Source organism: Macrotis lagotis, chromosome X (genome assembly GCF_037893015.1).
Source record: "Macrotis lagotis isolate mMagLag1 chromosome X, bilby.v1.9.chrom.fasta, whole genome shotgun sequence".
Classification (NCBI taxonomy): Eukaryota; Metazoa; Chordata; class Mammalia; order Peramelemorphia; family Peramelidae; genus Macrotis; species Macrotis lagotis.
The window spans coordinates 631,039,305-631,054,695 of NC_133666.1; the positions used below are offsets into that span (position 1 = coordinate 631,039,305).

At 34.8% G+C, this 15,391-nt stretch overlaps 1 protein-coding gene across 11 annotated transcripts in view; it reads left to right on the forward strand.

Annotated features, from left to right (window-relative positions):
• The window catches only part of RFX2 (regulatory factor X2), a 152,288-nt gene that overhangs the window by 115,345 nt on the left and 21,552 nt on the right, over nucleotides 1-15,391 (forward strand). For all 11 annotated transcript variants that reach the window (XM_074203793.1, XM_074203785.1, XM_074203786.1 and 8 more), the window contains 5 exons: nucleotides 3,096-3,277; nucleotides 4,421-4,540; nucleotides 12,047-12,162; nucleotides 14,076-14,194; nucleotides 15,256-15,368. In XM_074203793.1, coding sequence (XP_074059894.1) covers nucleotides 3,096-3,277; nucleotides 4,421-4,540; nucleotides 12,047-12,162; nucleotides 14,076-14,194; nucleotides 15,256-15,368 — 650 coding nt within the window. The remainder of the gene's footprint in view (nucleotides 1-3,095; nucleotides 3,278-4,420; nucleotides 4,541-12,046; nucleotides 12,163-14,075; nucleotides 14,195-15,255; nucleotides 15,369-15,391) is intronic.

A 15,391-nucleotide genomic window follows, 5' to 3' on the forward strand; every position in this document is an offset into this window, starting at 1 on the left:
AGGAAGACCCAGGTTCAAGTCTTGTCTCTGCCATTTATGAGCTCTGTGACCATGGGCAAGTCCTTTAACCTTTGAGCTACAGTTTCCTTATCTGCTGACTGGGGATAAGATAGGATCTGTACAATGCTTTGCAACATTTAAAGCATTATTGATTAGAATTATTAAATTTAACAAAGGTAGGCATCAGTTTTAAATCTGTCTATGATTTGGTTTCATGTTAATGGAGCTGATGTGATGGTGGGTGTTCTCTTTTTCTTATGGAAATTTAATCAATAACTTCATTGTATTAATATCTAAAGAAATATACCTTCCAGGTTTCATAGAGTTCATCTACTGATACAAATGAGGGATAAGATTGAAATCAATAGGATCCTGCCTTAGTGGGCATTTCTAATGTTGATAAGGTTTTGAAAAATCTTTCAAGATGGGCCTGAACAGCAACATTGAACACATATTAATTGTGATGATTCAATGAGGAGTCATCTTGTGGAAACTATTCTAGGAGTTGTCTGGTTGGCCTACCATGTTATGATGTATTCTGTGTCCAGTTCCACTCAAGAAAACTTGACTGAAAATTGCCCTGCACCTTAAGTTCCAGTGACTTCTTTTCTTCTGATCCACCTCACATATCAATACCAGAAGGAATAATCTGCCTAGAATATTTCTTTGATCTAGTTATACCATTGCTAAAAAAAAAAAAGTATAACAGATACTCATTGTTGAGGAAACAGTAGGAGACTTAGAATCAAAAGGCCTAGGATCTAATAGTAACTCTGCCATTCATTACTTGTGGGACTTTGTACAAGTCACTTAACCTGTAAATTTCAGTTTCCATAACTGTAAAATGGAAAAATAATGTCTGTCTGCCTACTCTACATCATTAGGAATGTTGAGAATCTCAGTAAAATAATGAATGTGAAGGTTTTGAAAACTGTAAAATTATCTAATCAGTCAACAAGAATTTGTTAAACCCTTACCATGTGCCATGTCTTGTGTTAGGTGCTGGAAATACAAAGACAAAAGCTACATGATTCATGTTCACAGAGAAGTACATTTAGGATATGTACAAAATAAATACACCGTGATGGGTGCTGGGGACTAACAAGTGAGAATTCAGAAAGCCTACTTGAGCTGGGCTTGAAGGGAGAGGGAGGGGGGATACTCCAGGTTTGGGGAATGACTGGAACAAAGGCCCATAGATGGGAGAATAACTAGTTAGTTTGACTGGAGTGAGGAGGACATAAGAGGAATTTGGCTCCAACTTGGCACAGCTACTGAAGCCAAATTGTAAAAGACTTTAAATTCCAAATGGAGAAGCTTCTATTTTATCCCTAGGCAGAGGGAAAGTCACTGAAACTTCTTGAGCCAAGTCTGAAGAGAGCATGTCCCTGATGGTCAGGCCTGGAACTTAGGAATCTGTATAGAAGTTGGATGCAGAGGAGACCTATCAGAAGGCAGCTGCAATAGTTTAAGTGATAGGTATGAGAGTCTTGACTAGAGTGGTTATGAAAAAAGAATACTGTAGTGAGAGACCTCAAGGAGATAGAGGGTACACCTGGGCAACTGACTGGAAGGGACTGAATGGGAGAGAGGGAAAGTCCAGGGGGACTCCCAGGTTACACTGAGTTAACTGAAGGAATGTGGCATCCTGAACTGAGAAGCAAAGTTAAAATGGAGTTTTGTTTAGAAGGAAAGATAATTAGTTATACTTAAGGAATATTGAGTTTGAGATGGCTATGGGATATCTAGGAGTTCATGTTGATGCAAGCCTGGAATTCAAGAGACAGGGGTGTTAACTCTAGATTTAGAAATCATGAAGATAAGAGATCAATCAGAATATCACCAAGAGAGATAAAAAAAGAGGGATCAGGACAGATTCTGGTGATCAGTCTATGTGCCCTTAGAGGTAGAACATGAATTTTGAGACCAAGAAAGAATATCATCCCACACAGGTAGGAAGAGAAGCTTGATGGAGCTAAGTTATAGATTATCTATAAGGAAGGGGTGATGAGTAGAGCCAGGAATAGTGAGAATCCAGATGAGATCACAAAAGTCAGCCAGTAATTGGTTCAGAGTGACTGGGAGGACCCCCTTGTGTGCCGGCAGTGGCTTAAACACTCCATAAATAATGTCCTTTGATCCTAACAATGATTCCAGGAAATGGGTGCTATTAGGATCCCCACCTTAACAGTGGAGGAAACTGGAGCTGACAGAGTCCTATAGCTAATCACTGTCTGGGCTGCTCTGGTCTTTTTGACTTCAGGCCCAGCATTTGCTGTGCCACCTCCATGGCGAGGAGGAGAGAATGGTGGCAGATTTTTCTAGGAGTTTTGTAGGAGAGACAGATGGTAGGATCAAGCAAAGGCTTTTTTAAGTTGGAGAGGTCTGAGCATACCAGGTTTTTATTAAGCATCTGCTGTGTGCCAGGATCTATGCTAAGGAAGCCCTGAAGATACAAGAAACGGCAAAATGGTCCCTGCCTTCAAAGAGCTCTAATTAAATGAGGGAAGCAATGAGAACAACTGTGGAAAAGCAAAAGAAATACAGGATCAGTTGGAGATAATCTCTAGCATTGAGGGAGACTGGTAAGAAAGGCAATAAGAGTTTAGTAGAGGAACTATTAGGTTTTTGATAATCTTTCTTGCTGTCACAGATCTATGTTTTGTTCTTTATGCTTGGAAGTTATCTTGTTCCAATAAGATTAGAAGTGTTGGCTTTTAAAAAATTTGGCTTCATTTTCCTTTTTAAGTAATGGTTAGCTTCTCATTTCTATTCAGATTTTACATACTAAAAAAGAAGCAAAATTCAGGTTAACTATTATTTATCTTTGTTAGTGTTTTTAAAGCAGATCATACCATAGATCTACTTATTAAGTTCATTAGCTATTAAGTAAAAACAGAACAATTTTAAAAATTCAACCTGCTTAAATGTCATTTCCAGTATTTTTATTTATACACACACATATATATATATATGTGCATATACAGACATACACACACAGATATGAATATTTATACACACACACACACACACACACACACACACACACACACACACACACACACATATATATATACAATACATTTTTTCTTTAGCTCCAGTGGCTTCTTGATAATTATGAAACTGCTGAAGGTGTGAGCCTCCCAAGAAGTTCTCTTTACAACCATTATCTTCGGCACTGCCAGGAACACAAACTAGATCCTGTGAATGCTGCTTCCTTTGGAAAACTAATTCGGTCTGTGTTTGTGGGATTGAGAACTCGAAGGTTGGGAACAAGGTTAGTATCTGACTTCTTTCCATTTCTTTTTTCCCTTATTGAGACATGTATTTTGGTTGCTGTTGAGCTTCTACCCTCGTATAGATATTCTCTCCAAATTAGAACTAACCCTTCCTTGGTTCAAGTTTATTAATATATTTTAAACTAGCAACAAGAATTGTGATGAATTAGCCCAGTTTTAGGATTGTGGTGTCATTTAGCAACTTGGAACTTGCAGGAGTTGATCTCAAAAAGGGAATTTAAACCCCAACTCCTAAAACCCTGTCCTTTTTGATATTTAAGATCATCCTTTGCTTCTCTACTACATTTGGTTTTAATGCTTCTTAATTCTTCTTGGGATAGGCTAGTTCCCTAGTGCAGTCTTTAAGTATTGCCATAACTTTTACATTCTGCCAAGTACTTTCTATTAAATGCTTATATTCTATTTATAGATTCTTCTTAACTAGAAAAGATAAAAATTTCTTTAAAATAAAATGTTGCTGCAAAGGCTAATAATTGTGGTGGTTGTTTGTTTTTATTTCTACCTGTGATATAGTGGGCAGGGCAGGTTCCACATCATTGATATGCTATATATATCTGCTTATTATCTGAACTACAACCAAAATGGATGTCAGTGTTTATTCACAAAGTATTAGATATTAAACATCTGTGGTTTTCTTTAAATCATTGTCACAGAAAGACATTCACAGAGCCCTCCCCTGAAGTCATCCTCTGATGCCTCAGAGTATCATGAAGATAGCTTGGGGTTTCTAGGTCCAAGTTCAGTAGCAGCCTTATGTTGATCATTTTGACTTAACTGACTTGTCAAATAGTTTAAAATGTCTTTGACATTTTAATTAAGGAAATTAAATAAGCAAGGGATTGCTGAGAAAGGTTATAAGATTCCTTAGATAATTTAAAGAATAGTAGAAATAGCAGGCATACTCTTTCCAGGATGGTTTGTTTGAAGCCTGACTGGAGGCCCAAGGATGGAGGAGAAGAACTCTGGATATTACTCCCTTCCTAATTTTTCCCTGATTTTAATATGTAAAGTACTTGGTAAAATGTAAAAGTTATCATTACTATTATTTGTCAATATAATATTGAACAGACATAAATTCATTTAAACAATAAAGATCTGGATAGTAAATGTTTTCTTCCTAGGGGGAATTCCAAATATCATTATTATGGAATTCGTCTAAAGCCAGACTCACCACTGAATCGATTACAGGAAGACACACAATACATGGCAATGAGGCAACAGCCAATACACCAGAAGCAAAGGTAAGTGACCATTCCTTTTTATTCTTCCAGCCAAGACCCTGAACCAGTTCCAAGTATGGCTTTACTTAGACATGTCTTTTAGTTAATCTCAAAAGATTTTAGAAAACTGGCCAGGGGAAAAAAATATTTAGAATTAAATATTTATTGAGAGTATTTTTTTTTTTGTGCAAGGCATTGTGCTAGGCCCTATAGGAATCCAGAGAAGGAGAAAACATGCCCCCCCCCTTAATATTTTATTTGTTTGTTTTTCCAGTTACATGCAATGGTAGTTTTTTACCAAACATCTATTTTTTAAAAAGGTTTTGAATTTTACATTTTTCTCCTTCCCTCCCTTCCCTTCCCCCCCTCCCCTGCCAAAAAGAAATCTGATATGGGTTCTTTATTTATAACCATGCTGAACATCAATCCATATTGATTGTGTTGTGAGAAGAATCATCAAATCTAAACACAAGAAAGACAATGTTAGAGAGGGGGGAAAAAAAGACATAATACATAAGACAACTTTTAAAAGCTGAAGATAGTAAGCTTGGGTCTTCATTTAAACTCCACAGTTCCTTCCCTGGATACGGATGGTAATTTCCATCACAAGTCTTTTAAAATTGTCTTTATTTTGCTGCTAAAATGAACAATTCCAACATGGTTGATCATCATCCTATGTTGTTGTTAGAGTGTATAATGTTCTTCCGGTTCTGCTCATTTCACTCAGCATCAATTCATGCAAGTCTTCCCAGGCTTTTCTGAAATCTTGTCCTTCCTGCTTTCTTATAGGATAATAGTATTCCATTACATATATAAAAACCACAGTTTGTTCAGTCATTTCCCAATTGATGGGCATTCCTTCAATTTCCAATTCTTTGCCACTACAAAAAAAAAGAGCTGCTATGAATATTTTTGTACATGTGGGAGTTTTACCCTTTTTCATGATCTCTTCAGGATACAGATCTAGTAGAAGTATTGTTGGATCAAAGAGTATGCATATTTTTATTCTCCTTTGGGCATAATTCTAAACCACTTTCTAGAAAGGCTAGATCAGTTCATGGCTCCACCACAATGCATTAGGGATACAAGCTTTTTTTGTTTTGTTTTGTTTTGTTTAGACTTGGATAAGGTTTTTAACCAGGTTAATGAGAATTAAGATTTTTAGGGTTAGAAATAAAGAAACAATACAAACAAAAATAAACAAACAATACAACAAGGCAGATTACACATAAGTAAAACTATAATTCCCAAACAAACAGAAGTCCAAATATATGCTTCAACATTCTTATCTCTAATAAAGATACATGGAAAACACATTTTACAAAGCTATGATTAACTAAATTTTCCTAAAATCATATTAATTCAATACAAATATATCAGGGAGCACCAATACAAAAAACTGAAGAGGACTTTGAAAACACTCTTTGCCCTCAGAAATTACAGTCTAGTTGGAAAATTGACATGCATATCAAAAATTGTGGTATCAATCAATTCAACAAATATTTATTGAGCACATACCCAGTTTAAGTCTCTGTACCAGCCTCAGTGGATAAACAGAAGTAATTGTATGTTGTTGTTTATTCTTACCCTGTTCCTAAAGAATTTATAGTTTAGTGAGGGAATAAAAGTAATACATAAATAACAAAGTAAGATGTGGTCATTGTATCTGTATGTTGTGAAGTAGTAGAAAGAGTTCTAGATTTGGAACCCAGAATATCTAGACTCATCTTCCTGCTCTGTCATTTACTAGTAAGTCACTTTATCTCTCTGTGTGACCCAGGGCTAGTGACATAACCTTTCTGAACTTCACTTTTCATTTTTATAAAATGAAGACATTACACTTAGAGGACCTTGAAAGATTTTTCTAGCTCTAAAATCTAAAATTCAAAAGCTATATAAGGAGCAGGAGTTTTAATGGAGTTCAGAGTAGGGAAAGAGTCTTTTTAGCAAAGGAGATCAAGGAATAACTTCATAAAGGAAAAGGGCATTTGATGTGAGGCCTGAAGAAAACATAGGCTTTTGATGGATAGATCTGTAATAGGAAAACATTCTAGTTGTAGATAATTTCTTGAGAAAAGTTAGAGATGTGAAGAAGAAAAGCAAAAAAGCAAGGAAATATATAAGTAATCAAATTTGGCTGACTTATAGCACACATATAGGGAATAATAGAGAATTGGGTTTAAAAGAGAAGCAAGGTTTCATGGGGAGTTGTAAATGCCATTATTAAGAAATTTGTATAAATATGGTCTAAATACTTAAAGTGAAAACATTAAATATTAGCAAAAATGCTATAGCAACATTAATTAAAGAAATGTATTGTGCCAAGATTGGATTTAAACCAGTAATAAAGAGGTGATTCAGTATCAGAAATACTATAATAGATCATATTAGTAATAGTAACAACTAAAATCACATTATTATCACTACTACTACTACTGCTACTACTACTACTACCTAGAACAAGTTTTATCTCATTTAAGCCTCACAGAAATCCTCAGAAGTAGGTGCTATTATTTTTCCCATTTTATAGATGAAAAAAAAAAAGGCAGACAGATGTTGAATAACTTTCCCAGGGTCATATAGCTAGTACGTGTGTGAGATCAGATTTTAACTCAGGTCTTCCTGACTCTAGTTCCATCACTTCATCCACTGCACCATCTAGCTGCCTGATTTCATTAATGTCTGTCTCTTTATGACCCCATTTGGAGTTTTCTTGGCAAAGATAATGGAGTGATTCTGCCATTTCCTTCTCTAGCTCATTTTTAAGATGAGGAACTGAGACAAACACTTAGGGTCAAAAAGTTAGTAAGTCTTCCTGTCATCAGACCTGCCATCAACTGTGCCATCTCTCTTCCCTATAAAATATTCATTTAATATTAAAAGCTCTAAAAAGCAATAGGAATAAATAGACATTTTCTTATTATGGTAAATAGTAATAATAAAAAAAACTTTGGAAAGAATAGCTTTCCAATGGTATGTGTGTATCTATAGAAAATCAAGGGGGCAGCTAGGTGGCGCAATGATTAGAGCACCAGCCCTGGAGTCAGGAGGACCTGAGTTCAAATTTGACCTCAGACACTAAATAATTGCCTAGCTGTGTGACCTTGGGCAAGTCACTTAATCCCATTGCCTTAAATAAATAAAATTAAAAAAGAAAAGAAAAGAAAAGAAAATCAAGAACCAACATGATATGTAATCCGGGAATGTTGAAAGTCTTTCCAATGTGATCAGAGATAAAACAAGAATGTATATTACTAACACAATTTGATATTTGGCAATGGAAATTCTAACTGTAGCAAAAAATAAAAACATGAAAATAAGTGAACAAATAAATACTGAAGAAGAAACAAAATAATTACATTTTTGCAATTGATATGATGAATGTAAATAAAAATTAACTGTAACAATAAATATTTGCTCAGAGTAGTAGGATATAAAATAAAATGAATTATCACCTTTTTTACACATTACTGTAACATTCAAAAGTAATTATAGAATATAGTTAATGTAATACATGTAATATAGATGATATTAATAAAAATATTTGGGAGTCCATCTACAAAGACAGAAATTATATGAGTTCAATTGCCAAACATTTTTTATGTCATAAAGGCAGACCTAACCAAAAATAGTAAATATTCTTGGTTGCCTAGCCAGTTTAATAAAAACAGCTGTATTACTTAAATTAATTTTCAGATTCAGTGCCATACTGATCAGATTAACAAAGATTGAGGGCAGTTAGATGGCTCAGTGGATAGAATACTGACCCTGGAGTCAGGAGGATCTGAGTTCAAATCTTGACTCAGACACTTAATACTTACTTAGTTGTCTGATCTTGGGCAAGTCACTTAACCCTATTACCCCCCCCCCCCAAAAAAAAAGTTAGCTTGCAGTGCTTAACAATATTCAAGTTAAGGAATAAAAGGTCAACAACCTAAAGAGATATAATTTTTTTTAAAGTATAAAGGAAGGTAGACCAGATGTCAAACTGTATTTCAGAGCAGTAATTATAAAGATTATTTTATACTGGTTGAAAAACAGAAAAGTTGAACAGTAAGACAGATTAGATACAGAACATATGGAAGTAAACATAGAAGCACAATGTTTCATAAAACTAAACATCCTCAAATACTGGCATAAGGACTCCATTTTTGACAAAAATTGCTGGGAAAATTGTAAAGTAGTCTGCCAGAAATTAAATTTAGATCAATATTTCATACCATTTCCTAATAGAAGTTTCTAAAGAATAAATATATCACATATATATATGTGTGTGTGTGTATATATATATATATATAGTCACAAAACAAATCAGAGGAACAAGGAAGGAAATATTTTTCACAGTTGTGAATCAAGGGAAAGAGTTCATGTCTAAAGATAGGATCATAAAAGATGAAATGAACATTTTTGATTACTTAAAAATTTTAAAAGGGAAACAGTTGATTGGAATAAAATCTTTGCAACAAGTTTTTCCAATAAAGATGTGATATCTCAGAGCGTTAAAGAATTGGCTCAAATATATAAGAACAAGAACCATTTCCTAATAATTAAATAGTTAAAGAACATGAACAGGTAAAAGGTAGGGGCGGAAAGCAAGCTATCAATATGAATTCAGCTTGGGGAAAACTTAAGTATTTATAAACAATGAAATGAACAGAACCAACTGAACAATTTATGCAATAACTATGACATTATTAAGAAAAATAACTTAAAAGGAATTGATAATTCTTTGCTATGACCAACTTTGACTCCAGAGAAATATATTATAATGCATGCCTCTTGCCTCTTTATAGAGAGATGGGAGACTTGAGGTACAGATTGAGATACTCATTTTCAGTTAATGACCAATATGGTCTTGTTTTACATAACTATGCTTGTTTATAAGGGCATATATATTTTCATAATATTGGGGAAGGGGGAGAAGACTAGTGCTAATGATCCAAAATCAAAAGGAAAACAAAAAGAGGGTCATTACATCATTTTTGAAAGTTCACATTTCCCCTTTACTTTATCGCTCAAGTGAGTCTATATTTTTTGGGGGGAGGGGGTATTTTGTTTACTCTTAAACAAGAATATTTTATTAATGTATAAAAACATTATTTGTACAAAATGAGAAAATAAATATTAAATATAAAAAAATCTGTAGTAGTCACCTCACAGGATTATTGTAGCACTTAAGTCAGCTAAGGTGCAACCTTTAAAAGCAGGTGTCCTTAACTTTCTTTGAGTCATGAAGCCTTTGGCTATCTTATAGAAAGCTAAAGATTCTTTCTCAGAATAATGTTTTAAGTACATAAAATAAAATATACAGGATTATAAAGGAAACCAATTACATTAGAATAAAGAAATATTTTCCCCCCAAAAAAAGAAAGTTCACATAACAGAAGAATTCAGAATGATGTACAGATGTTTCATATATGATCTTTTTACATTCTGTATAGTTAAAATTATCATATTTAATATATTAAGTTCAAAATATGTATATATATAAAGAATATATGTACATATGTGTGTTTATATATACATATATGAATGTTACACTTTTTTTATGAGGGAGGCATGGAGCTATAGTTTTGCCCTGATTAAGCTGTAATTTTGTTCAGTTCTTGCTACACATCTTAAGAAAGACATGGGGGCAGTTAGGTGGTGCAGTGGAAAGAGCACCAGCCCTGGGAGTCAGGAGGACCTGAGTTCAAATGCAGCCTTAGACACTTAATAATTACTTAATTCTGGGACCTCGGGCAAGTAACTTAACTTCATTGCCTTGCAAAAACAAAACAAAACAAAAGATATAGGCAAATTGATGTATGCTTAAGAAGAAAGCAACTAGGGTAAGTGAAAGGAGAAGAGCATAGGATGAGCCCTTCATTCTAAAAGAAGACCATGACATCAGGAAGATCATGCCCTAACAAGCACGTGATTTAAGCAAGTAAGTGTTTGAAGCAAGATTTGAACTCAGATCATCCTGACTTCAGAGCACACTCACCACCACCCCCCCATCCAGCTGCCCCTGGAGCTGCCTTCAAGACTTTGAAAGGCTGCCATATAGGAAGAGGGATCAGGCCTGTGTTCTTTGTTGTCAAAGGACACAAGTGGTAATGATGAGTGAAAGTTGCAGTGGTAAAGACAGTGTTGATTTTAGACAATTAGACAATTCTAGACAATTAGAACTGTCTAAACATGGAAGGGACCACTATGGGGCTTAGTAGATTCCTTTCTCCTGTGGAGTTTTCAAGCAGAGGATGTAGAGGGAATTCTTGGTGAGATACAAGTTGGAAATGGTGGCCTCTTAAGATCCCTTCCAATTCTTAGATTCAGGGAAGGAATTCAATACATTAAAAAAAAAACCTTCAAGCAGCTCACTTACTACTTTTAGCAGTTTACATTATTGCTTCTAACTCTTTGTAGAAGAGTTTAGAGAAAGAGCAGCACAAATTATTTAGCCCTGTTGTAAGAATAATAAGGTGAATACTTTTTGAGTTTTGTTTACTGTGTTCCAGTGACTAAAATTTATGCCCGCATGCTTAATTATGTTGACTAAAAGAACAATGTGAGAAAATCTTGCTTTTTCTTGTTAGCAGTGTCAGCATCAACATTATATTCTTTATTTGGTTTTTCTGTACAAACAACTACCTTTCAGTTCAGGGCTTCAGAAATGCAAAGTGATTATAGTAGAACTTACATAAATTCTTTTTGTAAGACAAAGTCCTGGAGAAAAAATCAAAAGTAATAAGATTTCTCCCAGTAAATTTCAGCAAAGATCAGAATCCAAGCAAATGGACAAATCTTAGTTTTAAAGAAATGGGCATCTTTTGTTGATCAGAGTACTAAAGACTGTCAGTTCAGAAACATGACTGTGATGGAATTTTCTTCCTGGTTATTTCCCATCCTGACTGTTCATTTTATTCTGGTCTAAGAAACATCCTACCTCGGGGCTCTTGAGCAAGTGATTCTGCCTTTTAGAACCCAAAGTCCCTTCCTTTATCTCTCTCATCCTCTGATCCTAGAAGAAATCAAGGCTGATGGGTCTACAACTTCTGCAGTTTTCTCAGATCCTACTGCATCCATACTCATAGTAGTATGGTATGTCATGTTGAAAATTTTTTTTCTAAAAAAGAACTTGCTTTCGGTAAGAAGAACACTAATTTTTTTTTTTTTATAATTCAGTCTTTGTGCTGGGACACAAAATTAAAGTCATGAATTTTGTAACATCAGTTTATCAAGGCCCATTTCAGTGCAGTCTCTTCCATGCTGATTTTTTATTAGTTGTAAATGACCTTTTTTCTAAGCACACATCACACTTTGTGCTTTTCTTTTGCAATGTCTACATTCTACTATATCACTTGCTTGTTGTGTCACTACTTAATTATAGTCTTTACTAGGGCAGGGACTGTGTCTTAAATTTACCTGGTGACCAAATAGCCTCCACAGTCTCACTTAGTATCTTGGCATATTTTAATATGTTTAACTTGAATTAACATGGTGAAATGTTTAAATGCTGTGTTTTTTCTTTTTTCCTCCTTTAAGATATAGGCCTGCACAGAAGATGGATGGCCTTGGAGAAAGTGGCTCTAACAGCAGTTTGCATGCCACACCGGAACAGTCTGTAGCTGCTCAGAGTCAACACCATCAACAGTTCATAGGTGATGAAACAGAACCATGTGATCTTGACTGTTTCTATCTCCCTTGGTTTCATAATGTGATACTGATTTCTGAGTTGAATGACTTTCACTTTGTCTCCTGGGAGTCCAGGATTGCTATACCTTATTCTCATGGGTTTCACTGCTTAGCTGTATAAAAAATAAACAGTGGGTAGTTCTCTTATGATTAGTAAGATATTAATTCTTCCCTTTTGGATTTCACCCAGTTGCTTAAGAAGTTATAAAAAAAATTATTTCTCTGATAAGAAGTTTCCACTGCTAATATAAGTATACACCAACATAATTAATTTGCAGAATGAACTTAAGAAAATTACCAAAATTTTGTGATAAACAATTCTAGGGGTTTTAGGGGTTTTTTTTTTTTGCAAGGCAATGGGGTTAAGTGGCTTGCCCAAGGCCACACAGCTAGGTAATTATTAAGTGTCTGGGGCCGGATTTGAACTTAGGTAATTCCTGACTCCAGGGCCACTGCTCTATCCACTGCGCCACCTAGCTGCCCCGATAAACAATTCTTAAAACCAACAGATTTCTATAGTGGATATCTGGGTTTGTTGTTTCCTGAATTTCATAGAAATCTATCTTTCTTCCTTTATAGACACCTAAATTCCTAAAATTTATGAACATCTAACATTAGGTTCAGTAACCTTTTCTGTTTAAGTTATGGAGAAAGGACCCTCTGGTTCTCATAACTGATGGATATGACTATAAATATAAACACATATATGCATGTATGTCTATATATAAATATAAATGCATGTATATACATATATGTACAGACTTGTGTGTCTTTCCTTCCATAAAGACTTTTGTTGATAATTCATCATCATGTAAAAATGATTTAGTGTTTTCATAGGCTGTATCAGTTGATCACAAACTCTGGAAGGACATACTGAAGTTGTAAAGTCTAAAAGTATAAATCTGGTGGAAGACACGTCTGTTATACAGGACCTATCCAGTTGAATTTTTTTTTGTTTTTTTGCAAGGCAATAGAGTTATGTGCCCAAGGTCATACAGCTGGTAATTATTAAGTATCTGAGGTCAAGTTTGCACTCAGGTCCTCCTGACTCCAGGGCAGTGCTCTATCCACTGTACTACCTTGCTGCCCCTAGCTAGTTGAATTTAAAGTGGCTCATCACCAGATTGACAAGAGGGTGATGAATTTTTCAGCCATATGCAATTCATAAAGACCATATACTGAATTACAGAGGAGCTATAGTCAGTGCCAATGGAAAAAAATTATTCATACTCTCAAAGTGCCATATTCTTGAAAATACATATACATAAACATATGTGTATATATATTTTTAACACTCACCTCAGTTATATCTTTGACCTTCAGAAAACAATCTTTAGACAAGTGAGCTATAAATAAATAATGACCTACCTTCCTAAAAACTATGATACTCATTCTTGGAATAACACAGTTTTCTCACTATCTTACCTAATTATTACTATCTAGGTATTGTAATCCTAAATCTCTCTGACAGGTTACAAGAATGAACCAGAGGTATGGGCAATCTTTAGGGATAAAAATGAAAAAGACTACTTTTTAGATCTCCCTCCCCATCCTCACCCTCACCCTGACCACAACTTACCTTCTTGCCATCATGGTGAAGACTATATTAAAAATAGGTTGATTTGCATGGCAACTTTTTATCTGGCTGTAACTTTTTCTGAATTTTTTTTAATATAATAAGCTTAACAAAGCTCTTAGATCTATAGCTGCCAAATTTCTACATCCATTTGCCAATAATTCTAAGCAATTTTGATTTCCAGGTGCTATTTCTGGTTTTGACTACACCTGTGTTACTTTCTCTATGTATTCTAACTTTTGGTTTATCTATCATTTTTCTAACGTTGTCTTTGCCATTATTTTTGTCGTTTCTATTCTCTAGATGTTTCCCATGTCTTTCCAGAGTTCCCAGCTCCTGACTTAGGCAGTGTATTCTTACAGGAGGGGATCACTGTGAATGATATAAAGACCCTACAACTTCTTTATAGAAGACACTGTGAGGTGACTGCATTACTCTCTGGGTGGTGTTGTTTTGTTCTTTGTTCCTTAATTCTAAAAAGTTGTAAGTTTGTGTTTGGGAATTTTATTGCCTAAGTAGTCTTGTAATTATTATTAATGGACAATTCAATAAAACATTTATAGATATAAAGTACTGCAATATAAATACTGGAGATAACAATTTTTTTTTAAAAAAGCCTCTGCCTTCAAGGAGTTTGTGATTAACTTTGGGGTGGGCTGGAACAGATTTTAGTGTGCTTTCAAAAGCACAAGATATTTATCCTTTAAACATCAGAGTAATCAGTTATCAGAGTAGTCAATAAAAAAAGAAAATATATAAAATGACAACTATGCAGAGACTTGTGCTAGTTTTGGGATATAGAATTTGGATAAAGATGGGGTTCCTTCTTTCGAGGAGTTTCACACTTTATTGGATTAGCGAGTACAACATCCATCCAGACAAATATGATAAAATGATAAGTGGATTGGAGAGTTACAAACAAAATTACATGTGAGGTCTGAGGGTGAATGTCATTAGTAATAAAGAGGATCAGAGAAGGCTTTCTTGACCATTTGACTTTAACTTAAAAGAATAAGAAAGATTTAAGTAGGTAAGCGGGGGGGAGAATATTTAAGGAATGAAGAGTAATGAACATTGCAAGCTTAGGGATAGGGGCTAGAGAGCTCAGTGGGTGGTAGAGAGTGTGGAAGGGTGTATAAGAAAATATGGGCTGATTCTGGCTTACATTGCAGTTTATAGCTACTATAAACAGGTAAGTTGAATGAAGACCTTTTGTGCCTTTTTGATCAACTCACTCCCCATCTAGTTGATGGCACTTTGTGTGTCCCAGACATTGTGCACTTTCTTTGATAACAATAATAGCTCATATTTCTTTAACATTCTGAGATTCTGAAAATTACTTTGCTTTTAGAAACCTTCTGAAAAAAGATAAATTTTCATAAGCAGTTTCATAATTACTTCAGAGTATAATATTAGTCGATGCTTTGTCAATATAAGGAAGTACACCTTAATGTGATAAGCACTATTTTATCTTTATTTTTAGGCAACTTTGGATGTGGTAATGAATCTTCAGTTTCACTACATCGAGAAGCTGTGGCTGTCATTCTGGAGTTCCAAACCACCCTCGGGTGATGGCTCCACTGCTGTACCTTCCAGGTGAATGAATGAACTTGGATCAT